This window comes from Typopeltis vanoorti, chromosome 20, assembly GCF_054136105.1.
Source record: "Typopeltis vanoorti isolate ZY-2024b chromosome 20, IOZ_Tvanoo_1.0, whole genome shotgun sequence".
Taxonomy (NCBI): domain Eukaryota; kingdom Metazoa; phylum Arthropoda; class Arachnida; order Uropygi; family Thelyphonidae; genus Typopeltis; species Typopeltis vanoorti.
This window is the reverse complement of record NC_143568.1, coordinates 51,119,133-51,138,603: the sequence shown is the minus strand read 5'-3', so window position 1 is coordinate 51,138,603 and position 19,471 is coordinate 51,119,133. Positions and strand designations below refer to the sequence as shown.

At 36.4% G+C, this 19,471-nt stretch overlaps 1 protein-coding gene across 1 annotated transcript in view; it reads right to left on the bottom strand.

Moving 5' to 3' along the window:
* Positions 1-19,471, bottom strand: part of Fim (plastin-2 fimbrin) — a 324,337-nt gene that overhangs the window by 21,980 nt on the left and 282,886 nt on the right. The window contains exon 11 of the mRNA XM_090409824.1: positions 14,063-14,172. Within this exon, the coding sequence (XP_090265950.1) occupies positions 14,063-14,172 (110 nt within the window). The remainder of the gene's footprint in view (positions 1-14,062; positions 14,173-19,471) is intronic.

Below are 19,471 nucleotides of genomic sequence, written 5' to 3'. Positions count from 1 at the left end.
GTCCTTGTAATAGTTTCCATAATACTGCATATTCCCATTATTAACACATTATATAACATTGTTGCTCTTACACTCATTCTCAGCATGCCACTCTTTATAATTTAGTTTCCATGACTCTCTGTGTTAGGTCTCATACCAGTTATTAGTTTTTCAAGACTCTTGATACCAAACACATTCAGGTGTAGGCCTTCCCTCTTATACAAATGCAATCTTTCCTCAAACTCACTCCATACATCCAAAAACTCACATCCATTCCTTCTTCACAGCCTATGCATTGAATCAAATGCCATCATAGCCCTTCTCCTTAATTCATTTTTATCATATCAAGGTAATATACTTACCAATTTCTCTTTCTCACTCTTGCCTCTTCCAACAATCCTTTCATGTCCTCTCTCATACTGAACTTATCACTAGTTAAGTCATTAGTACCTACTATAATTATGATCTTGTTTACTTTTCTTTTCTGTTTTTTTTAATTGTATGTGCTATATTCTTAATTTTTGCTCCTGGAGAACTTGATGTTATAACCCGCTCATCAACGGCATATTTTATGATAGAGTTGCCATACCACTACTTCTTTTTACAATGTTTCTTACCTGATTTTTGTTACTTACTGACTTACCTGATTCCATGCCATGTTCTCCCCAGGACCTTTTGAATGGGCAAACCGTCCGGCTAATTAATGTTGTGAATTGACATGACTAAATAATGAGCAAGAATGGAAAAATAATTTAAGACATTTTTTAATTAATAGTGATGAGAAATCAAACTGGAGAGTCTCGATATTTCAAGACTTTTCAATGCAGAAAGTCGCTATCAACGTGAGGCTTCTGAGATTCTTTGTGATTATTATTCTAGAAATGGAAGTCCTGCAGTTTTAAAGTATGAAAGTACTAAACTAGAATGGGCAGTTGCATCACAAATGATTAATGGACAGTCATACAAAAATCTAGATCCAAGACAAATACTGCTGAAATTAGCAACATCTGAGCTCAAAAGTATTTTCCAAATTTAACAAAACTAGCTGCTGTAGGACTGGCCATACCTGTGAACACAGCTGAATATGAAAGGGGTTTCTCTGCATTACAAAGGATAAAAACCTGTATGAGGAATCGCATCAGTCAGAACACTAAATAATCTGATGCTGATTTCACTGGAGGGACCAGATCCAACAGATTTTAATTAGGAAAAAGCTGCTGACAACTGGGCTTCTAAGAAGAAGAGAAGAATTAACGTATAGAATTTTAAACTGTGAGCATTACAAGGTTTTCATTAATGAGAAAATAAGAAAAATCTTAGTCTTGTTTGTTATAATTGCTATATAAAATATTATCCTTGTTTGAAGTAATTTCTAATAAAATTACTATTTTAATTTGTTATGAAAAAGGGTCTTTCTTAACTAATTCAAAATTTTTGTATGCCCAGCTAATGCTTTATTCCACCCGGCTGGTAAAAATTTCTGGGGAGAACACTGCCATGCTTTGTTGTTTCTTATTTTGCTGCTTAATTTTCTTTACCTCCCTATGTTCATTCAAATGCCTCTTGACTTTCTGTAATTATCATGTTGTATCTCTGATAATCTGCTTTAACTTCACTATTTGAGGTTAATTCATTTTCAATAGCCTCCTTAGCTGGGCAAGCCTTCTTGTTCTTGACTTCACTGCTCTTCTTAGCATTACGTTTCCTTTGCATTTTTGGCACCATTTGGAACTATATTTATTATAGCAATATCTTAATAAAAAATATGTTATAAAACATATTTTTATAAATACACTAAAAAGGTGCAAATCTACACTAATATACTATTAAGAGAATTATTAATTTGACATACTGTTATATATATATTTTTAAGATGATAGCACTTGGTATAGGATTTGATTTGAATAAGCCAAATGGTAGTTTGATCTGTCCTAATTCTAGAACATTTAAATAAAAACAGCCAGCATACCATCATGTTGCTGGCTTGCTGTGGCATATACAGTTTTTACTATGGTTCACTTTGGTTCTTTAATTTTTCAGTTTTACATTTTTAATTCTAAACATTTAAAATTCATAGTTCACTTGATTCACTTTCTTCATTCATGCTTTTTTTTTTTTTTTTTTTTTGATAAATATTTTCACACACAATGGTTCTTCATTCTTGAACATTTTTCCTAATCACATACTACCTCAGCTCAAGCAAGTATACCTTCTAATTGTGCATGTTCTTTTTCATTGCAGTGCAACTTAAAAAAAAAAAAAAAAAAAAAAAAAAAAAAAAAAAAAAAAAAAAAAAAAAAAAAAATCCCACCCATGGAGACTTGGAAACTTATACATTAATATTAGTATGTTTGATGGTCTAAAGGTTAGATAAAGTGGAAACAATGCCTAAAGACCAATGACCTTTTCCAAGCCACTTCAGGCCTCTGATAAACAAGATGGTCATCTAACACCAGAAAATTAAATTCAGCTACCATCCAAAGACATCCATTCCATATCCTCTGGATTTTTAACCTACAGCTTATTGTGGTTGAAGAGAATAATGTCATGATATTATTATTATTATTAATCGTATAGAAAGGCTTATGTGTTCGTCACACATGTTGATTGGATTTTAATGGTAGAGATGCGAACACAGATTAATAACAAAATAACTATTTATTAACTTAAATGCTAATACTTCGCTGGTATTATATCCAGCATCTTCAAAAACATACAAAGTTTGTTACAGTAGCGAGACAACTGCAATCCGGTGTAACAGTGAGACTAGTATGAGTAACTGTAGTGTGCAACACAAACACTAGTCCTAATTAGGTGCCATCTAAGATAAAAAAAAAAAAAAAACAGATAATTTGGTCTTAGGATGACTGTCTCACAAATCTTTGGTAGATTTATACAGCCATACTTGTTGAGGTTTGGAGTATGTTTCAGGGCTTCTGTTAATTCCAGGAACAACCTCTCTGACTTCTAAAAGCTTCTGTGCAGTACTTTTGTTTTTCTTCCAATTGATCCTGTGTGCAGAGGTATCCAAAGCATGGCTACCAGACCAGACTTGCCCTAGCGAAAGTGCCAGATATATTTTTTTGTGTTCAACAAGGAGGATGACCACAGCTCTTCCTGTCTGTCCATAGTAGGCTCGATGACATGAGCCTACTATGGGCACTTCATACACTCCTGGATGCGATAAAGGAGAGAATCTGTCCTTAGGTGAATGGATGAGAGTTGCCAATTTCACATAAGGTTTAAATACAGTGTGCAGTTGGTGTTTGTTAAGCACCCTAGATATCTTCTCAGACATGCCTTTAATGTATGGGATGGTGATAGTTTTGTTGTAGTCTTCTGTGGTAGATGGGGGGATTTTTGGGAAGCATTTAGTATTTTTCTATCTTATGGGGATTATAGCCAGGAAGGCAGGTGAGAAAGTTCAGCAGTGAGAACAATGTCACTGGAACAAATTGCTCTAGCTCTATGGGTTAATGTTTTTAAGATACCATCTTGTTGAGAAGGGTGATGATATGATTATTTGTGTAAATATCTCCCTGTATTTGTGGGTTTTCTATAAACCGAGAATGATAAGGAACCTTCGGAAAGAGGTGCGATAAGTGTATCCAGGAAGGGGAGACATTCATTGGCTTCTAGTTCCATTGTAAAGTGGATTTTAGGGTGTTGGCTATTTAGATGCACTAACAATGTATTCAATGTGTCTGGGCCATGTGGCCAAATAGCAAACAACATCATCAACATAGTGTAGCCAGAGACTAGCTATGTTGATAGCTAGCTTTTCCAGATGTTCTATGTAGAAGTTGGCTAAGGGGGGAGATTCCATAGCTGTCCCATCTAATTGTTTGTATATTTTCCCTTCCCATGTAAAATAACCTGCTTGTACTGTGAATTTAAATAGCAGAAATATATCTGGGGGGAATTGTGAATTTAGTAAGTTAGGTGTTTCAATCAGTGGTACATTAGTGAATAATGAAGTGATATCAAAACTCACCATTAAGTCAACTTTTAAGGTGTGGTTTTCTAAAATACTTTTTAGGTAGGTAGAATTTTTAACAAAAGAGGGAGAATTGTTTGTGCAAGTGGCTAGTAGTTTGGCTAAATGTTTAGCAAGTTTATATGTGGGATTGTTTATATTATCTACAATAGGGCATAAAGTTGTACCTTGTTTGTGAATTTTTGGAGCTCCATATATCCTGAATGTTTTAACGTGGAGAGGTTTGAGTTTGTTGACTGTTTCTTTTGGCCAGGAAGTGACTTTATTCAATAACTTGCATACCTTATTCTTTTGTGAGTTGGTGGGATCAGATAATGAAAGTGACTAAAATAACCACTGCACTCATTGGCAAAATGATGGCAATCAAAATATGAAATGACAGACAGTGTGGCATCACAAAACTCACAGAGATGTGGCATCACCCCTGAAGGGAAAGAAGAGTGCAAGATGATTATGACTTATGTGCAGCTGAGCAAAAACAACTTCCTCTGGTCCCTGTATAGACTAGACTCCCACAATTTAATTTCAGGCTTAATTTGGTAGAGCTTATTATTAGTCTGCCTATTCCAAGATGAATTCCACTGGTATAGAAGTTTTGCTTGTTAATCTACCAGTAATCGGCGTATGGTACAAGCAGATGGTGGATGTTTGAGAAACCAGCCACAGTATCTGTAGCCTCCCTCTATCTCGACAGCTTGGTATTCAACAGCAGCATACATCTACGTGGAGCTTCCATAACTGAGAGAGGAGTTGTTGGATTCGAGACAGCACTGTCTGTAGCTCTAAATGTTTTGTTACCTGAAGAGAATTTTGTGACTCTGAATATATTATGCACCTTTGGTAGCAATGCAATCTGATGTATTTTAGTGCAGGCTCTATTGCATACAACAGAGCCTGCACAGTAGCTATAAAGTTGTTACACTCTAGTGGGACTTGAGCAGATATACTGTTGTTTGGAAAGATGGCTGAAGATCTCACCAAATCCTCTGAATTTGCATCCATGTAGATGGGCACAAAATCTGAGTATTCAATTCTGTGAACTTTTAAAAGCTGCTAGTAGACAACAGGGGGGGGGGGGGGAGATTTCAGTAGCTTGCTGAAAGAGAAGCTACATGCAAATATGCACGAGTACCATTGTAGAACTGTTAGCGGGGTATGGGCTATACTGTCTACCATAATTTCCAAAACTTGTAGGAGAGAGAGAGCTTTGAATCAAAAACCAAAAGGTTTTATGGCAGCATGTGTTGACGGCTGTACAGATTCTTCCATCATGAACAAAAAATAGTTGACAACGTGGGGTAGTCTGACAGGAATTTTATTTTCATTGCACATATGCCTTAATGTACAGGCTAAAACAGGTGACATTCAAAATTCTCTGATGCAATTCTGATGGTGAATAGGACTGGCAATTGCAGGGTACTCTCCCTGACTGACAGAAGAGACTTGAGACCTATAATCATGCTATTATCTTATCAATGCCCTATACAAACAAAGCAAAGAATATCAGTACCCCAAGAAGTGGAAGACAGAATGTTCATTGCTTTATGGCGCTTATCTGGCAAATGCCTTATGCAATAGAAGAAGAAGGGGGCAAGTTTATTGTGATATATCAGTCCCAAGAACTTGGCTTTTCTGGTGTAATTGGGATTAATATTCATACCAGTCAGAGTTCTGGCTCGAGATGAAGATCACATCTAAGGCAAAAGTGCACACAAACTGTGAAAACCTAAACCCTGTTTGCAAATACCCATTTTGAGAGATGGTAAACAGCCTGCACTGGCTGTCTTCTATGACACTCATATAGCAACATGAATAACAGAATGCAAAGTTATAGACATAGAGAGCATTACTTAATGTGGGAGGAAGTTGTTCTATTATCGAATTGACCTTGACACCAAAAAAAGTGTAACACTTTAAATTGTACCTTGTGGGACTTTCTCCTCTTGAGTACAGGAAAACCTCGCTTAACGTGATTAATTAATCCATCAATTAATGCACACTAAGCGAAATCACATTAAGCAAATACAATAAACAATAGGAATAATTATAATTCATCCATCAGTTAGCGTAAATTTGGAAAACAAAATAAAGTATACAGTAGGGCCCGGGAATCTGTGGTTCGAAAAAAGCACGCAAAACGGTTGAAATATGCATACCCGCAGGCTGAAAACTTGTCGAAACACGCTTGTTTTGCTAGGCGCATGGACTTAAACCTGCGTGTTTGTTCATGTTTAGTTTTTCTCGAATTGTCGAAGAAAGCAGTCAATTGTCTGTCATTGCAATTAAAAATTGCATTTAAATTCAAGCAAATAAATTGTGAAAAATTTAAAAATGGCTTCAAAACCGAAGAGAAGATGTGAAGTGCTCAGTATTAGTGAAAAATCAAAGATTATCAATATGATTGAAGTAGAAAAAGTCAATTGCAACTGTTGCCATGATTTATAATAAAAAACGAATCTTAGATATGTGAAGTGTTGAAGAACAAAGAAAAAATTCGTGCCAGTCTTTCCATTGCACCCAAATCTGCAAATGTTATGGGTACAGTGCATGATAAGACGTTACTCAAGGTAGAGAAAGCTTTGAATTTGTGGGTGGAAGACATGACAAGAAAAAGGATTCCTACTGACAGTAACACGTTATGGCAAAAAGCATTGATCCTATATGAAGATATGTGGCTGCAAGACGAAACAGAAGAGGAAGAAAAATCATTTTGAGCAAGCAAGGGCTGGTTACATAGATTCAAAACTAGGTTTAATCTAGAAAACATAAAAATTACAGGAAAATCTGCATCAGCTGATGAGAAAGCTGCTGCATTGTTCCCAGCAGAATTAAAAAAAATTATTGCAGAAAAAGGTTATCATCCTAAGCAAGTTTTTAATTGTGATGAAACTGGCCTTGTATGGAAGAAAATGCCCCAACGGACCTACATTCATAAAACTGTGAAGCAAGCACCAGGCTTTAAAGCATTTAAGGACAGATTGATGCTGGTACTTTGTGGCAACACAGCTGGTCATATAATTAAACCTGGCCTTGTTTATCCACGTGCCCTTAAAAACAAAAGTTGTCTGCCTGATTTTTGGCAATCAAATCCGAAAGTGTGGGTCATGGCCGTGTTATTTACGGAATGGTTCCATCGATGTTTTATTCCGGAGGTGAAAAAATACTTTGAGAGGGAAGGATTACCATTTAAACTTTTATTGATAATAGACAACGCTCCAGGGCACCCTGAGTCACTAGTCACGAAGATGAAAATGTTCAAGTGGTTTTCTTCCCACCTAATACGACCTCATTGCTTCATATGCTCGGCAGGTTTTGGATATGATTCATGCAATGGCTGGGGATTCTGTTGATGTTGGAGTCATGGAATGCTGGAAATCATTCACAATTGCAGATGCAATTGTATTCATCAAGGGAGCAATGGACGAATTGAAACCAGAAACGGTAATTGCATGCTGGAAGAATTTGTGGAGTGATGCCGTTCATAATTCCCAAGATGTCGCTGATATTAACTCACAGATAACAATGATAATTAACATAGCAATGAAAATAGGTGGAGAGGGATTTGATGTCATGACAGAAAAAGAATTGAATGATTACATAGATGGACATTGTGAGGTACTCACTAACGAGGAGTTGAAAGATCTTGCCAAATCTTCTACAGAAGAAGATGAGGAGGATGACAGTGAACAAGAACCACCAGCATGGACACTCGAAAAATTGGGCATGATATTTTGAACGGCTCAAACATTAAAGGAACAGATAATGAATTATGATTCAATGATGGAGTGCAGCATAAAAATTACTCGCACAATAACAGAAGCTTTGGAACCTTTGCAGAACCTGTTTACTGAATTGAAGAGACAAAAACGGCAGCTTCCAATAGCAATATTTTTTAAAAAGGTCAACAAAGTTTCTACTATCAATGATCCTCAGCCGTCCACATCATTTGCTCAGTAGGCAAGCAAGCAGCCGACTGCCAAAGATTTGGAAGATGAATAAATATGCAGTTGAACACAACGAGGTGTTTTGATCTCAGTTGATTCCTCCTAATAAGAATAAAAATGTTAAGATTTTATTAACAATTGCATTTCTTTAGCATGTTTTCTCATTTTGTTCTACATAATTATCATGCGGGTTAAATTTTATTTGTCTAAACTTCGATGAAGTTTTATTGAATGAGGCAAATTTTTGGTTTGCTACTTCAACCATACTACTTAGGGGCGTTTTCTACCGCATTTGGGCACACTTTCCATTGCCCCTCGTAGATTCTAAAGAGTAAAAATTGTTTCATGATAATTTTAAATAAATATGTAATATTATTATCGAAGAGCAATGGAATGTGTGCCCAAATGCAGTAGATAGCATCCCTGGATAGTACGGGTGAAGTGGTAGTCTAGAAATTACCTCATTTAATAAAAAAAATAACTCTTTTTATTATTATTTATTTAGCCATACAATTTAGTGTATACATTATATATTAACTACATAACATATTCACTAAAGAACCCTACAGTCCTAGCGTGTGAGACTAAGTCAATTTACTAATAAATTCCTCCTTCGATTTTGCTATATATGTGCAAAACTCTGGGTCTCACTAGTGGTTCACTACTATCCGCAGAAGACAATGGAACCAAACCCTGCAGATACAGGGGGCCTTACTGTAAGCTATATTAGAGGATAAAATCAAAGTTAATAAAAATCAATTGCTTAAATTTTTATTTAATGTCTAAACATTTAAATGAGTTACTTTTTTTTTTTTTTTACAAAAAACTTAAGTAAAGGTGTCTGAATCGTGCTCGACTTTTTCTTGTCATGCAATTTGAGATAGCAGGTGATCACTTTATCAAGATTTCGGTGGACTTTGAAGCTTCGTTCCATATCAGGATCAGCATCAAACAAAATTCATTAGCATACTCAATGTGATTGAAAACTAGCCCAAGTTCTTTGGCAGTTAGCTTCTTAGTCGTAACATTCTTTCCTTGTTCACACTCCTTGTCTTCTTCATGTGCACGTTGTTCTTCCAGTTGAAGGAGATCATTCTCGCTTAACTGTTCTGAATGGGAGTCAAACAAGTTTCTCACATCTTCATTATCCAGTTCATTAAATCCAAGTTCTTTTCCAAATGTGCTGATTTCTTCAATAATGTTAGATTTTGGATTTTGCACACAATAAACTCAAGCCTATGTTAGTTTATCTATATACTGCCTCCTAACAAAAGCATAAAAAAAATAAAATAAAATAAAAGATGATCTTTAGATACTTTGTATCCTGGTTGAGATGCTTCAGTTTTAGCTAGGAAAGTTTTTGTTAGCATACACTTCCAAAAGAGACAAGTTTCATCGACGTTGAATATTTGCCGATCGTCATAATCACCCTCCTGAATTATCTTTGCAATTCTTCAGGAAACTTGGCGGCCGCAGAATCTTTATCGGCACTAGCAGATTCCCCAGTTATTCTTACAGTATGCAGTCCAGCTCGATTTTTAAAATGATCAAACCATCCTAAACTCACAGTAAAGCTTTCACATTCATCTTGAAATTTGGTCTCTTTCAAATGAGGTAAAAATAATGAGAGCTTTTGCCTGAATATTCCCTGTACTAAGAGGTAGGTATTCTTTTTTGGTTATAATCCTCAATCGAGAATGATAGAAGACCCTCCATCTCGATCATTAAATGGCTTCTATTTCAGGTAATTTGCATCCTTAAAGAACTAGTAGCAACTTTCCTTGTTCTTTGTATTCTTTGCTCTTATTTAATATACTCCAAACTGTAGACTCGTTGCATCCCAGGTCTCACAATAATTGCTTTAACTGATTAATCACTCGCTTAAAGTGGGAAATAGTATCATTTCACTCAATCGTGCTAACTGATTATCGTGTATATCTAATTCACATTAAGCGAGGTTTTCCTGTATATGGTCAGGAGAGAGTGGTTCTCACTCTCAGACTTGGAAGATTCCTGCTGACACCAAAATTGTGTAGGTCTTTCAGTATTCCAAATCTCCAAGCAGCATCATATTGTTTTTTCATATCAAAGACAACACATACTAGATACTCGCATTTTAGGAAGACATCTCTACTGGATGCCTCCAGCTGGACTAGATAATCAGTTGTAGACTATTTTCAGAAGCCAGATTATGTTCTGGAAAAAACCCATAAAAGACAAAAGTTAACATTTTTTACCAGAATCTTGCACAAGTAGCTGGTCAGAGCAATTGAATGGTAGTTATTTAGGGATTTTGGATCCCTGGGCTTAGGAAAGACAACAATAATAATTGCCCTTTAGGTATCCAGAAATATATTCTGACAGAAAATTCTATTGTAAAGGTGCAACAGTTGCTCCATGGATGATGGCAACAGATGTTTTACTATCTCTTAATGGATATTATCTGGTCTAATAGCAGTTGGGTGACACTTATTCAAAGCAACTATTTTCTATTTTCAGAAGACTATTTTCAGAAGCCAGATTATGTTCTGGAAAAAACCCATAAAAGACAAAAGTTAACATTTTTTACCAGAATCTTGCACAAGTAGCTGGTCAGAGCAATTGAATGGTACTTATTTAGGGATTTTGGATCCCTAGGCTTAGGAAAGACAACAATAATAATTGCCCTTTAGGTATCCAGAAATATATTCTGACAGAAAATTCTATTGTAAAGGTGCAACAGTTGCTCCATGGATGATGGCAACAGATGTTTTACTATCTCTTAATGGATATTATCTGGTCTAATAGCAGTTGGGTGACACTTATTCAAAGCAACTTTCATTCTTTTTTAGTGAACAGCCTGTTGTGTTCTTCAGTGCTGTTCAAAGAAAAGAGAATTTGTTGTTTTTATGCTATGCTTTTATTGGACAAGAACACTCAAGGGGGAATAAGATGTTGTAGATCTTTTAGCAAAATCCCCTGCATGTGTTGGCAACTGCTTGGGTCAGCAATCGTTATGTTCTAGGATTGAAAGCCGGTGGGTAATGTATCTGCCTTTCATTTTCTAAAATCTTTTACATACTTCTTTACTGTTAATGGATATTGTTATAGAAGACATATATTGGATCCAGATTCCATATGGCTGTGACAACATATGTGTATCACACTCGAGTGCATCTGAAAGCAACGAGGTTTGTTGTTGTTGTGGTTTATCTGCAGAAAATACCCCATGCTTTCTTATGGACTTCTTTGGCTGCTGTACAATCATTATTCCACTATGGCTTAGGAATACGTGGAAACCGACTAGATATTTTAGGAATTACAGTTGTGACAGCTTGTATAATACACTCTGTTACATGATTCACTGCATCACTGATAGAAGATGAGCTGCCGGTTACAGAATCTAATTCTACTAATGAAGAAAATATGGACCAGTCAGCTTGTTCAATTTTTCATCATGATATCTGTGATGTAATACATGGTTGCCTATGCAGGAAGGTAGATATTATGGGAAAGTGATCGCTCCCAAATAGGTTGACATCAGTTTCCCACTTGAAATAGTGGGAAGAGGAAAGGTGAGTAGAGAGTTAAATGAAGGTTGAGGTAGACATCTGGAAGGTGTTACCACCATTATTCAAGAAATTACTGTTGTCAAGCATATGCTCAACAACTTTTCCTCTGATGTTTGTTAAAGCACTACTCCACAGAGTTGTGTACATTTAAATCCTAAATTAAAAGTAAAGGAGATGATAACTGCAATATGAGATCATCTTGAGAGATAGCTGCAGCAGGAGGAATGTAGTGCAGCATGCCGTTATTAAAGTTCTGACTTGAAAGTCGGATAGCAACTGTTTCTACATAAGTACCGAGTTAGATTTCCTGGAAGGGGATATGGTTGTTCACCAGGATGGCAACTCCTTTGTGGGTAGGTCTATTCCCTGTCCTATCCTTAACATTGATAGTAGTATTTTATAATGCTAGATCTTTACTCATCTTTAGGTATGTTTCCTGCAGGAAGAAACATATATTGGTTTATAATTTTATAAGAGGGTCCTGATATCAATATTTGGAATCCACAACAATTCCATTGGAAGAATGTTTTCATTAGCCTTGCATTTTTTTTTTCTTTTTAGAGGATTGCGGACAAACAATATCTGTCATTTCTTCATCATCATCAGGAAAAATATTCAAGGCATTATCAAACTGAACACCTTCTAGGGCATTAGGTACAAGAATTATTTTATCTTCTTCATGGAAACTGAGGTATCAATGCCATCAGTTGACTGTCCATCAAAATACTCTTTTTTAATGGAGAAGTAATATTTTCCTTATGATTAAAATCCAGAGTATTTTAATAATAAGGTGTGACACCTTTTGGCAACTCATATAGGAAAATATGACTTTTCCATTACTTCCACCTTAGTATCACCACTTCTGGGTCTGGCTTCAACTGATGAGACCTCAATAAAGGTCGAAACCGGTCTGGGCAGTGACCCTTCCCTTAATGCACAGCATTATACATGTCCGCAAGGTGATGTGTGATACTAAGGCAAGTGATGAGAAGTTATTCCACCTTTGCCTCAGTCCTGAAAGACACTTCAGGTGCAAACTTACACTTGGATAATGGATTAAACCAAGTATATAATTTCTTCGTATCTTTAATTTAAACTACAGACATTTTAAAGCATTTATTTATGATTATTTTACTAGTAATTACAATAATCCAAAAATGTTTAGAAATAGCATTGCACCATGGTTTGTAACAAATGTATAGCATCACTGAGAAGCCTATCCCTAAGATCTAAACTTTCCTATGTGAAAGGCATGCAAAATATTCTTTGCAAATGTCACCATCCACCCTTTGTAAAACACAAAGGTCCCCAAATCATGTTGAACATGTAAGTTTTTAAAAAACTCAATGCCAGAAGCCTGAAATGAGCAAGCTAAAGACTCAATAATATCTAAAGTGTGTTATGGCCTACTACTTAACTGTAGACTACAACAAATAAATATTTCAGGACAAAAGTCCCAAAATACTGCACCAAACAGGTGATTTTCTTTTTTTTAAATTACTGTCAAAAGCAAGCCCACAGAGTGTGAGCCAAGTGCTCAATAATCACCTTTAATCCAGCAATTCCTTTGCAAATCTAACAAAGGGATAAGGGACCACAGGTCCAATCAATCCATATTGTGAGAACATTTAACAGTTAACCTTGGTATATTCCAGGGTTTGGCTCTCAATGATGAAAACTCAATAAAGGTCGAAACCAGTCTGTTAGTAATGCCACTCTCGTAGCAAGATATATATCTGAAAGGAAGTGAGTTTTATGGGATAAGGCAATTGATTAAGTCAATAGCTTCTATATACAAGTAACTTAGTCATGAAAATACTGTACACACAAATTTTGTTGACTTACACTTGATTGAGCATAATTTCTTGACCAAGTTTGATTTATTATGCAGAAGTATATTTTACTAGTGGGGGACATCCACTTTTAGATTAAACAATACTTCCAATTATTATTATTTGAATCAACCAGGATTTACTGTGCATTTAAACTGTGTAACAAAATATATTGCATAACTCTCCAAGCAAATGTTGAATTAGATGTCTGATAAAAGTAATTTATTACTCAGTATTGAGGTCACTAACCTACAAATTAAAATCCTAAAAGTGGTTTGAAAAAACATATCAAAGTGTGGTCTCTAAAATAGAGGTTCCAGGCCACATAATGTACCTAATTTCCTCCACACGATGCACGTAACTTACTCCGCTTGTGGCATTAACATATTACAGGCTTATAATCTTTATAAGACGGTACTCACATTACAAAAACAAAATTAAAAAATAGTAATAATATAAATAATAATAATGAAGTTGTTTCTACTTTGGTCTCATTTCTTCCTAATAAAATAATTCTTATCATTACCACCACACCACACTGCACTGAATATTTCCGAAGTTGAATATCAGATTTAAACCTGATATTCAAATTAAAAATATTTCTCTCTCCTGGTACTTTCCCTCAGAAAGTGATCCATGCAGATGAATAGCAGTGGAGATAGTATATGCCCTTGTTTTCCCCTGATTTAACACACATCATTGTTCTGGTAAAATAACACTTTAATATTATGAATAAATTTTACATTAATTTTGAAGTACCTTGTTGTTTACCCATTCAACAATCTCTTTCTCAACAATAGGATGACCAGTATTTGCTAACTGGGTAAGAATACTAAGTGTGTAAGCCCTCATCAGTTGCCAGACCAGTGCTGTAATGAAATAAATGAATAAATATTATATTAACATACTAGAAATATCCTGCAAAATGCCAAAATAGTCTGGATTCATTTTCATTAGAACAATGCTGTCTATAAAACAATATTAAACAGTCCTTAAAAAGAAAAAATGACTACTCCATCAGTCATTTAAATTTAGGAAAATTAACAGCTGTGAGTTAAATAAGTGAAAAATTATCACTTTTAAATATTAATTTGATAAGTATATAAAATATGCATACAGAGGGAGTCCAAATTTATGTAAATTTGGAGTTATGCAATTTATCCTGAAAGGACTATGAAAATAAAAAATTGTTACTCACACCATTTGACTTAACAGCAGTCAAATGCAAGGTAGACAGATTATGCTGTGTGTGTGCATGAACCTTTCTTACTCCTGCTAATGTGTATTATTATTATAAACGGCATCTTCATAGAGTCTGGAGACTCATCACAGGAGACCCAAATCAACCATCATACACACAAATCCTATCATACCTTTCCTTAAATCTATTCGCTGTCAAAGAACTCATAACTAATTCTGGCAATCCATTCCACTCACCCACCACTCTCCAAAAAATCTCCACTGGCAAAAAATCTGGTCCGCACATCCCTACTAATCACACTCTTACACAACTTCTACAGATGGGCCTTAGGTCTCTGACTATTCATCATATATTGAAAATTTTAACTTGCATCAATTTTATAAAACCTCTTTAATATCTTCAAAGTTTCTATCATGTCCGTTTTTTTCTGCCTATCAACTAAGCTTTGTAACCCACAAATCTTCAGCCTATCCTTGTAGGGAGTATTCAACAGACCTGTCATCACTCATCTCTGAATCTTTTCAATCCTCCTGGTCCCCAAGAAATCCAGGTGACCATATCTGTATGCAGTATTCAAGATGTGGCTGAATCATAGCCTTATAAAGAGGAATAATAAATTCTTATCTTTAATTGTTAGTATGTTTTTCAACATCAAAGTAATTTGTTGAGCTATTTTACCAACTTTTGCAATATGCTCTATGAACTTGAACTCTTTGTCCACCATCATCCCCAGGCTTATTAATTTCCTGCAAACCAATACCATCAATATAATACAGCATAAGCAACCTTTTCAACCCAAAATGAATACCCATACATTTTGCAACATTAAATTGACAATCATTATCCTCTGCAAACAATATCAATTTATTTAAATCATTCTATAGGATATCTACATCACTTCATGTTGGAAGTTTAATGGCATATTATTAGCACTGAGAAAGGATTAAAACTAATTTTAATGCTTCCAAAATTTCGTCTCAGTCACAGAGACATCTTCAGGGATTGCAAAAAACTTTTTGAAACAACACACACAAATACACGCTTCAGTTTTTGTAATAGTTTTCCATGTGGTAGTCTGTCAAATGCCTTGGCAAAGTCGAGTAGTATCATGGTGTAGCTGTTACCTTTATCCAATTGTGCTGTCACTCAATTATAAAATGTGAATAAGTTACTAAAACAGGACCTTCCATTTACAAAGCCATGTTGCCCACTATAGAGTATTGCATCTCTATCCACTCACAGTTGGTATTTTACCTTTCACCAACTTTTCCAATACTTTAACAACCAATCCCAATATATTAATTGGTCTGAAGTTTGTTACCTCTGTCTTTGAGCCACCTTTATGCAATTGTACTATCTTACCCTCTTTCCACTCTCTTGGAACCCTGCAAGAGCTGAGACTTAGATTGAACAACTTTGTCAGAGGCAATGCCAATTCTCTTGCACACTCGTGTAGTACACAAGCTGATATGCCATCTAGTCCCACTGCTGTGTTCAACATTCATATTTGTTAATCAACATATCAATCAAAACATTCATACATTTTCATAATTTTTAGTGGGTGCATGTGAACTGGGGGGGGGGGGGGGGGGTAGAGTACAATCATGACAGGAAAAGAAATAGAAGTGGAAAAAAGTGTACACAAAAGTGATTTTTGTGTCATGGTAGGTAGGCATTAGAATATCGCATACAAAGGAGTGGCACCATCAGCAGCATATGCATAAAAGCAGCCATTTTGGAATGGTTTTCCATTTCATATCCATAGTGAAAACCAAACATTTTATGATAGCAAAATTCTTGGATATGGATGCAAGCCATCATTTAACCAATGAGTGTAGGTGGCAAGTCATCATAAGAATAGAAGCCAGACAATCAAGCAGAGGTATTTTTCAATTATCTGCTTGCTGAAACAGGAGTGCTATTCCAAATCAGCTGCAATCTGACCTTGCATCGGCTACAGGAACATTGGTATTTGCTTTCACTGTGCAGAGAAGGCTTCTATTGTCTTTATTTATCCATTTGTTACCAAATTAAACTATTTATTTACAATTTTTTGTGGGTGTTTCTTTCATATCTCATATCATACTACTTTTCCTCAAACTGCATACAAATTCATCATACAATTTTTGAGTTATTGTGATTTTTCTCTTTGTTCCTTAATTTATGAAAATCAGTGCATTTATTTACACCTTATGACATTATTTTGCATTAATAACTACATACTGAGACCTAATTTGTGTGTGAATCCTGCACGTGATACTAACAGAAATAACCTCAATTCAATATTAGTAATTCAATTAATAATTGAATAAAATCCATTTCCTTCCTCACATGTGTCCTCTCCTCCTTCCAATCAATGTTACCATAGTTGAAATCCCCTATAATAATTACCCTCCTTCCACTCATTTCATCAATTTGTTTATGCATACTATCTCCACCATCTATTCCATCACCTGGTCTATAGCAGCACCCAACTGTATATTTTATTCTGCTAGTCTCAATCTCACACCAAATAGCCTCAAATGAGCTCTTTTAACTATCCTGCGATACAACTTCAATTCTCCTTGGTCGCAGTTCACCAGCTATCATCAATAACACCCCTCCGCCCATTTTATTCTCTCTGTCCCTCCTAAACACACTATAACCTACACATTCTATTCCACTAACTATATCATCTTCCGGCAGCCATGTTTCACTAATGCCAATAACCTGTGGCCAGGAAGAGCCAATCAAGGCCGAAAATTCTTCCTTCTTGTTCCTAATACTTCTGGCATTAGTATATATGAAATGCAGTGATCCCTTTGTCCCACCCCTATCTTGATGTGTTATTCTAACTATCCCATTCCAATTTTTTGTCCTTAGTACTGGCTTGGGTACATTATATACATTCTTACACTCAACTGTCTCACTGATGTCTGCATATCCACTCCCCCCTTCCTTGGTAGTTCTAGTTTCCCTGGTTGTGCCAATCCATTTTCACTTCATTCAGCAACACTTTTTCCAGTCTCTACACACCAAATCCATTCAAATGCAGGCCATCCATCTTGTATAAATCCTTTCGCACATCAAACTCATTCCACACCACGCTGTCTGCATAACCTGCGCATAATGTCATTTGCAATTATGGCCCTCCTTCTAAACTCTCTCTGTCATACCGTGGCAACAGACTCACCATTCTAACTCTGTCACTCTTTTCTTTCACTACCTTTAACAATACTTTCAATACTCTCAAGTTATGCATACAAAAACACATTAGATGCCTGATGCTAAACTGACTAGCTGTCATGTTTGTCTTCAGAGTAAAGGTCCTAGTTTGTACCTTTCTTACATGCAGTGTGGGTGACACCCCCCCCCCCCCCTCAACAACATGCCAGTTACCATGTAATGACTCAAACCCTTCCTAATTTGAGGGTATATCAGTATTGGTGTCCCACAGGCCAAATGAATAATACACAGGAATAGTATATAATAGTAATAAATCAGGAGATGGGTAGCTAGCAAAAATAATACTAAAAATCCTACTTTACCAGATCATCGTTCAGAGAGTTCACATATGGCAGTATGCAGAGGGAACTATCAAGACTAGTTGGAAGTTTTTTCCCCACTTGGCCAGACTATAATAAATTTAGTTTAATCCTTTATCCAAGTGTAAGCAAATAAAGTTTGCACCTGAAGTATCTGCAGGACTGAGGCAACTCGTGGTAAAGGTGGACCAAGCTCTCATCACTCCTTGTCTCAGTATCTCCCATAATGCAAAGCACATCTCCTTGCAGATGTATAATGCTGTGCATTAAGGGAAGGGCCATTACCCAGACCGATTTCGATCTTTATTGAGGTCTTGTCAGTGGGAGCCAGACCCACAGTGCAAACTTTGTTTGCTTAGACTTGGATAAAGGATTAAACTAAATTTATTATAGTCTGGCCAAGTGAGGGAAAAAACTTCCAACATCTTTCTCTAAATCCAGAGTAATTTAATAATAAGGTAGTACACCTTTTGGCAACATGTATAGGTAAATATGACTTCTTCATTGCTTCTGCCTTAGTATCACCACATCTGGGTCTGGCTCCCACTGACGTGACCTCAATAAAGGTTGAAACCAGTCTGGGTTGTGGCCCTTCCCTTAATGCACAGCATTACACATGTCTGCAAGGAGATGTGCTTTGCATTATGGGAGATACTGAGACAAGGAGTGATGAGAGCTTGGTCCACCTTTACCACGAGTTGCCTCAGTCCTGAAGATACTTCAGGTGCAAACTTTGTTTGCTTACACTTGGATAAAGGATTAAACTAAATTTATTATAGTCTTTTTGCTAGCTACCGATCTCCTGATTTATTACTATTATATACTATTCCTACATACTATTCACCTGGCCTGCGGGACACCAATACTGATATACCCTCAAATTGGGAAGGGTTTGAGTCACTACATGGTAACTGGCATGTTGTTGAGGGGTGTGTCATCCACACTGGTATCACCACTTCTGGGTCTGGATTCCACTGACGAGACCTCAACAAAGGTCGAAACTGGTTGGAAGCTTGGGTGATAAATGGCAAGGCTAGTCATGAAGTTTTAACTGAGGCTCAGCTGTTGCTGTCACCCATGTCCTGGGTGGTGGTGGTCGGGGTAATGAATGGCAATGCTGTAGCCCGTATTAAGTTAATTGAGGCACGGCTGTTGCTGTTATCCCTCGGATGAGATATGAGCAAATGAACAGCTCTGCTCGGTGGTGGGGTGAGCCTGCATGGTGTAGAGCCAACCAGTTCTGAGAGTTCTTCTCAGTGGTAGGGTGAGCCTGTTACTGAGGGGAACAACGCTGAGTTTTTGGAGTTTGACCTGTACTTGAACATTCAATAAAGGTCGAAACCGGTCTGGGTAGTGGCCCTTCCCTTAATGCACAGCATTATACATGTCCGCAAGGAGATGTGCTTTGCATTATGGGAGATACTGAGACAAGGAGTGAAGAGA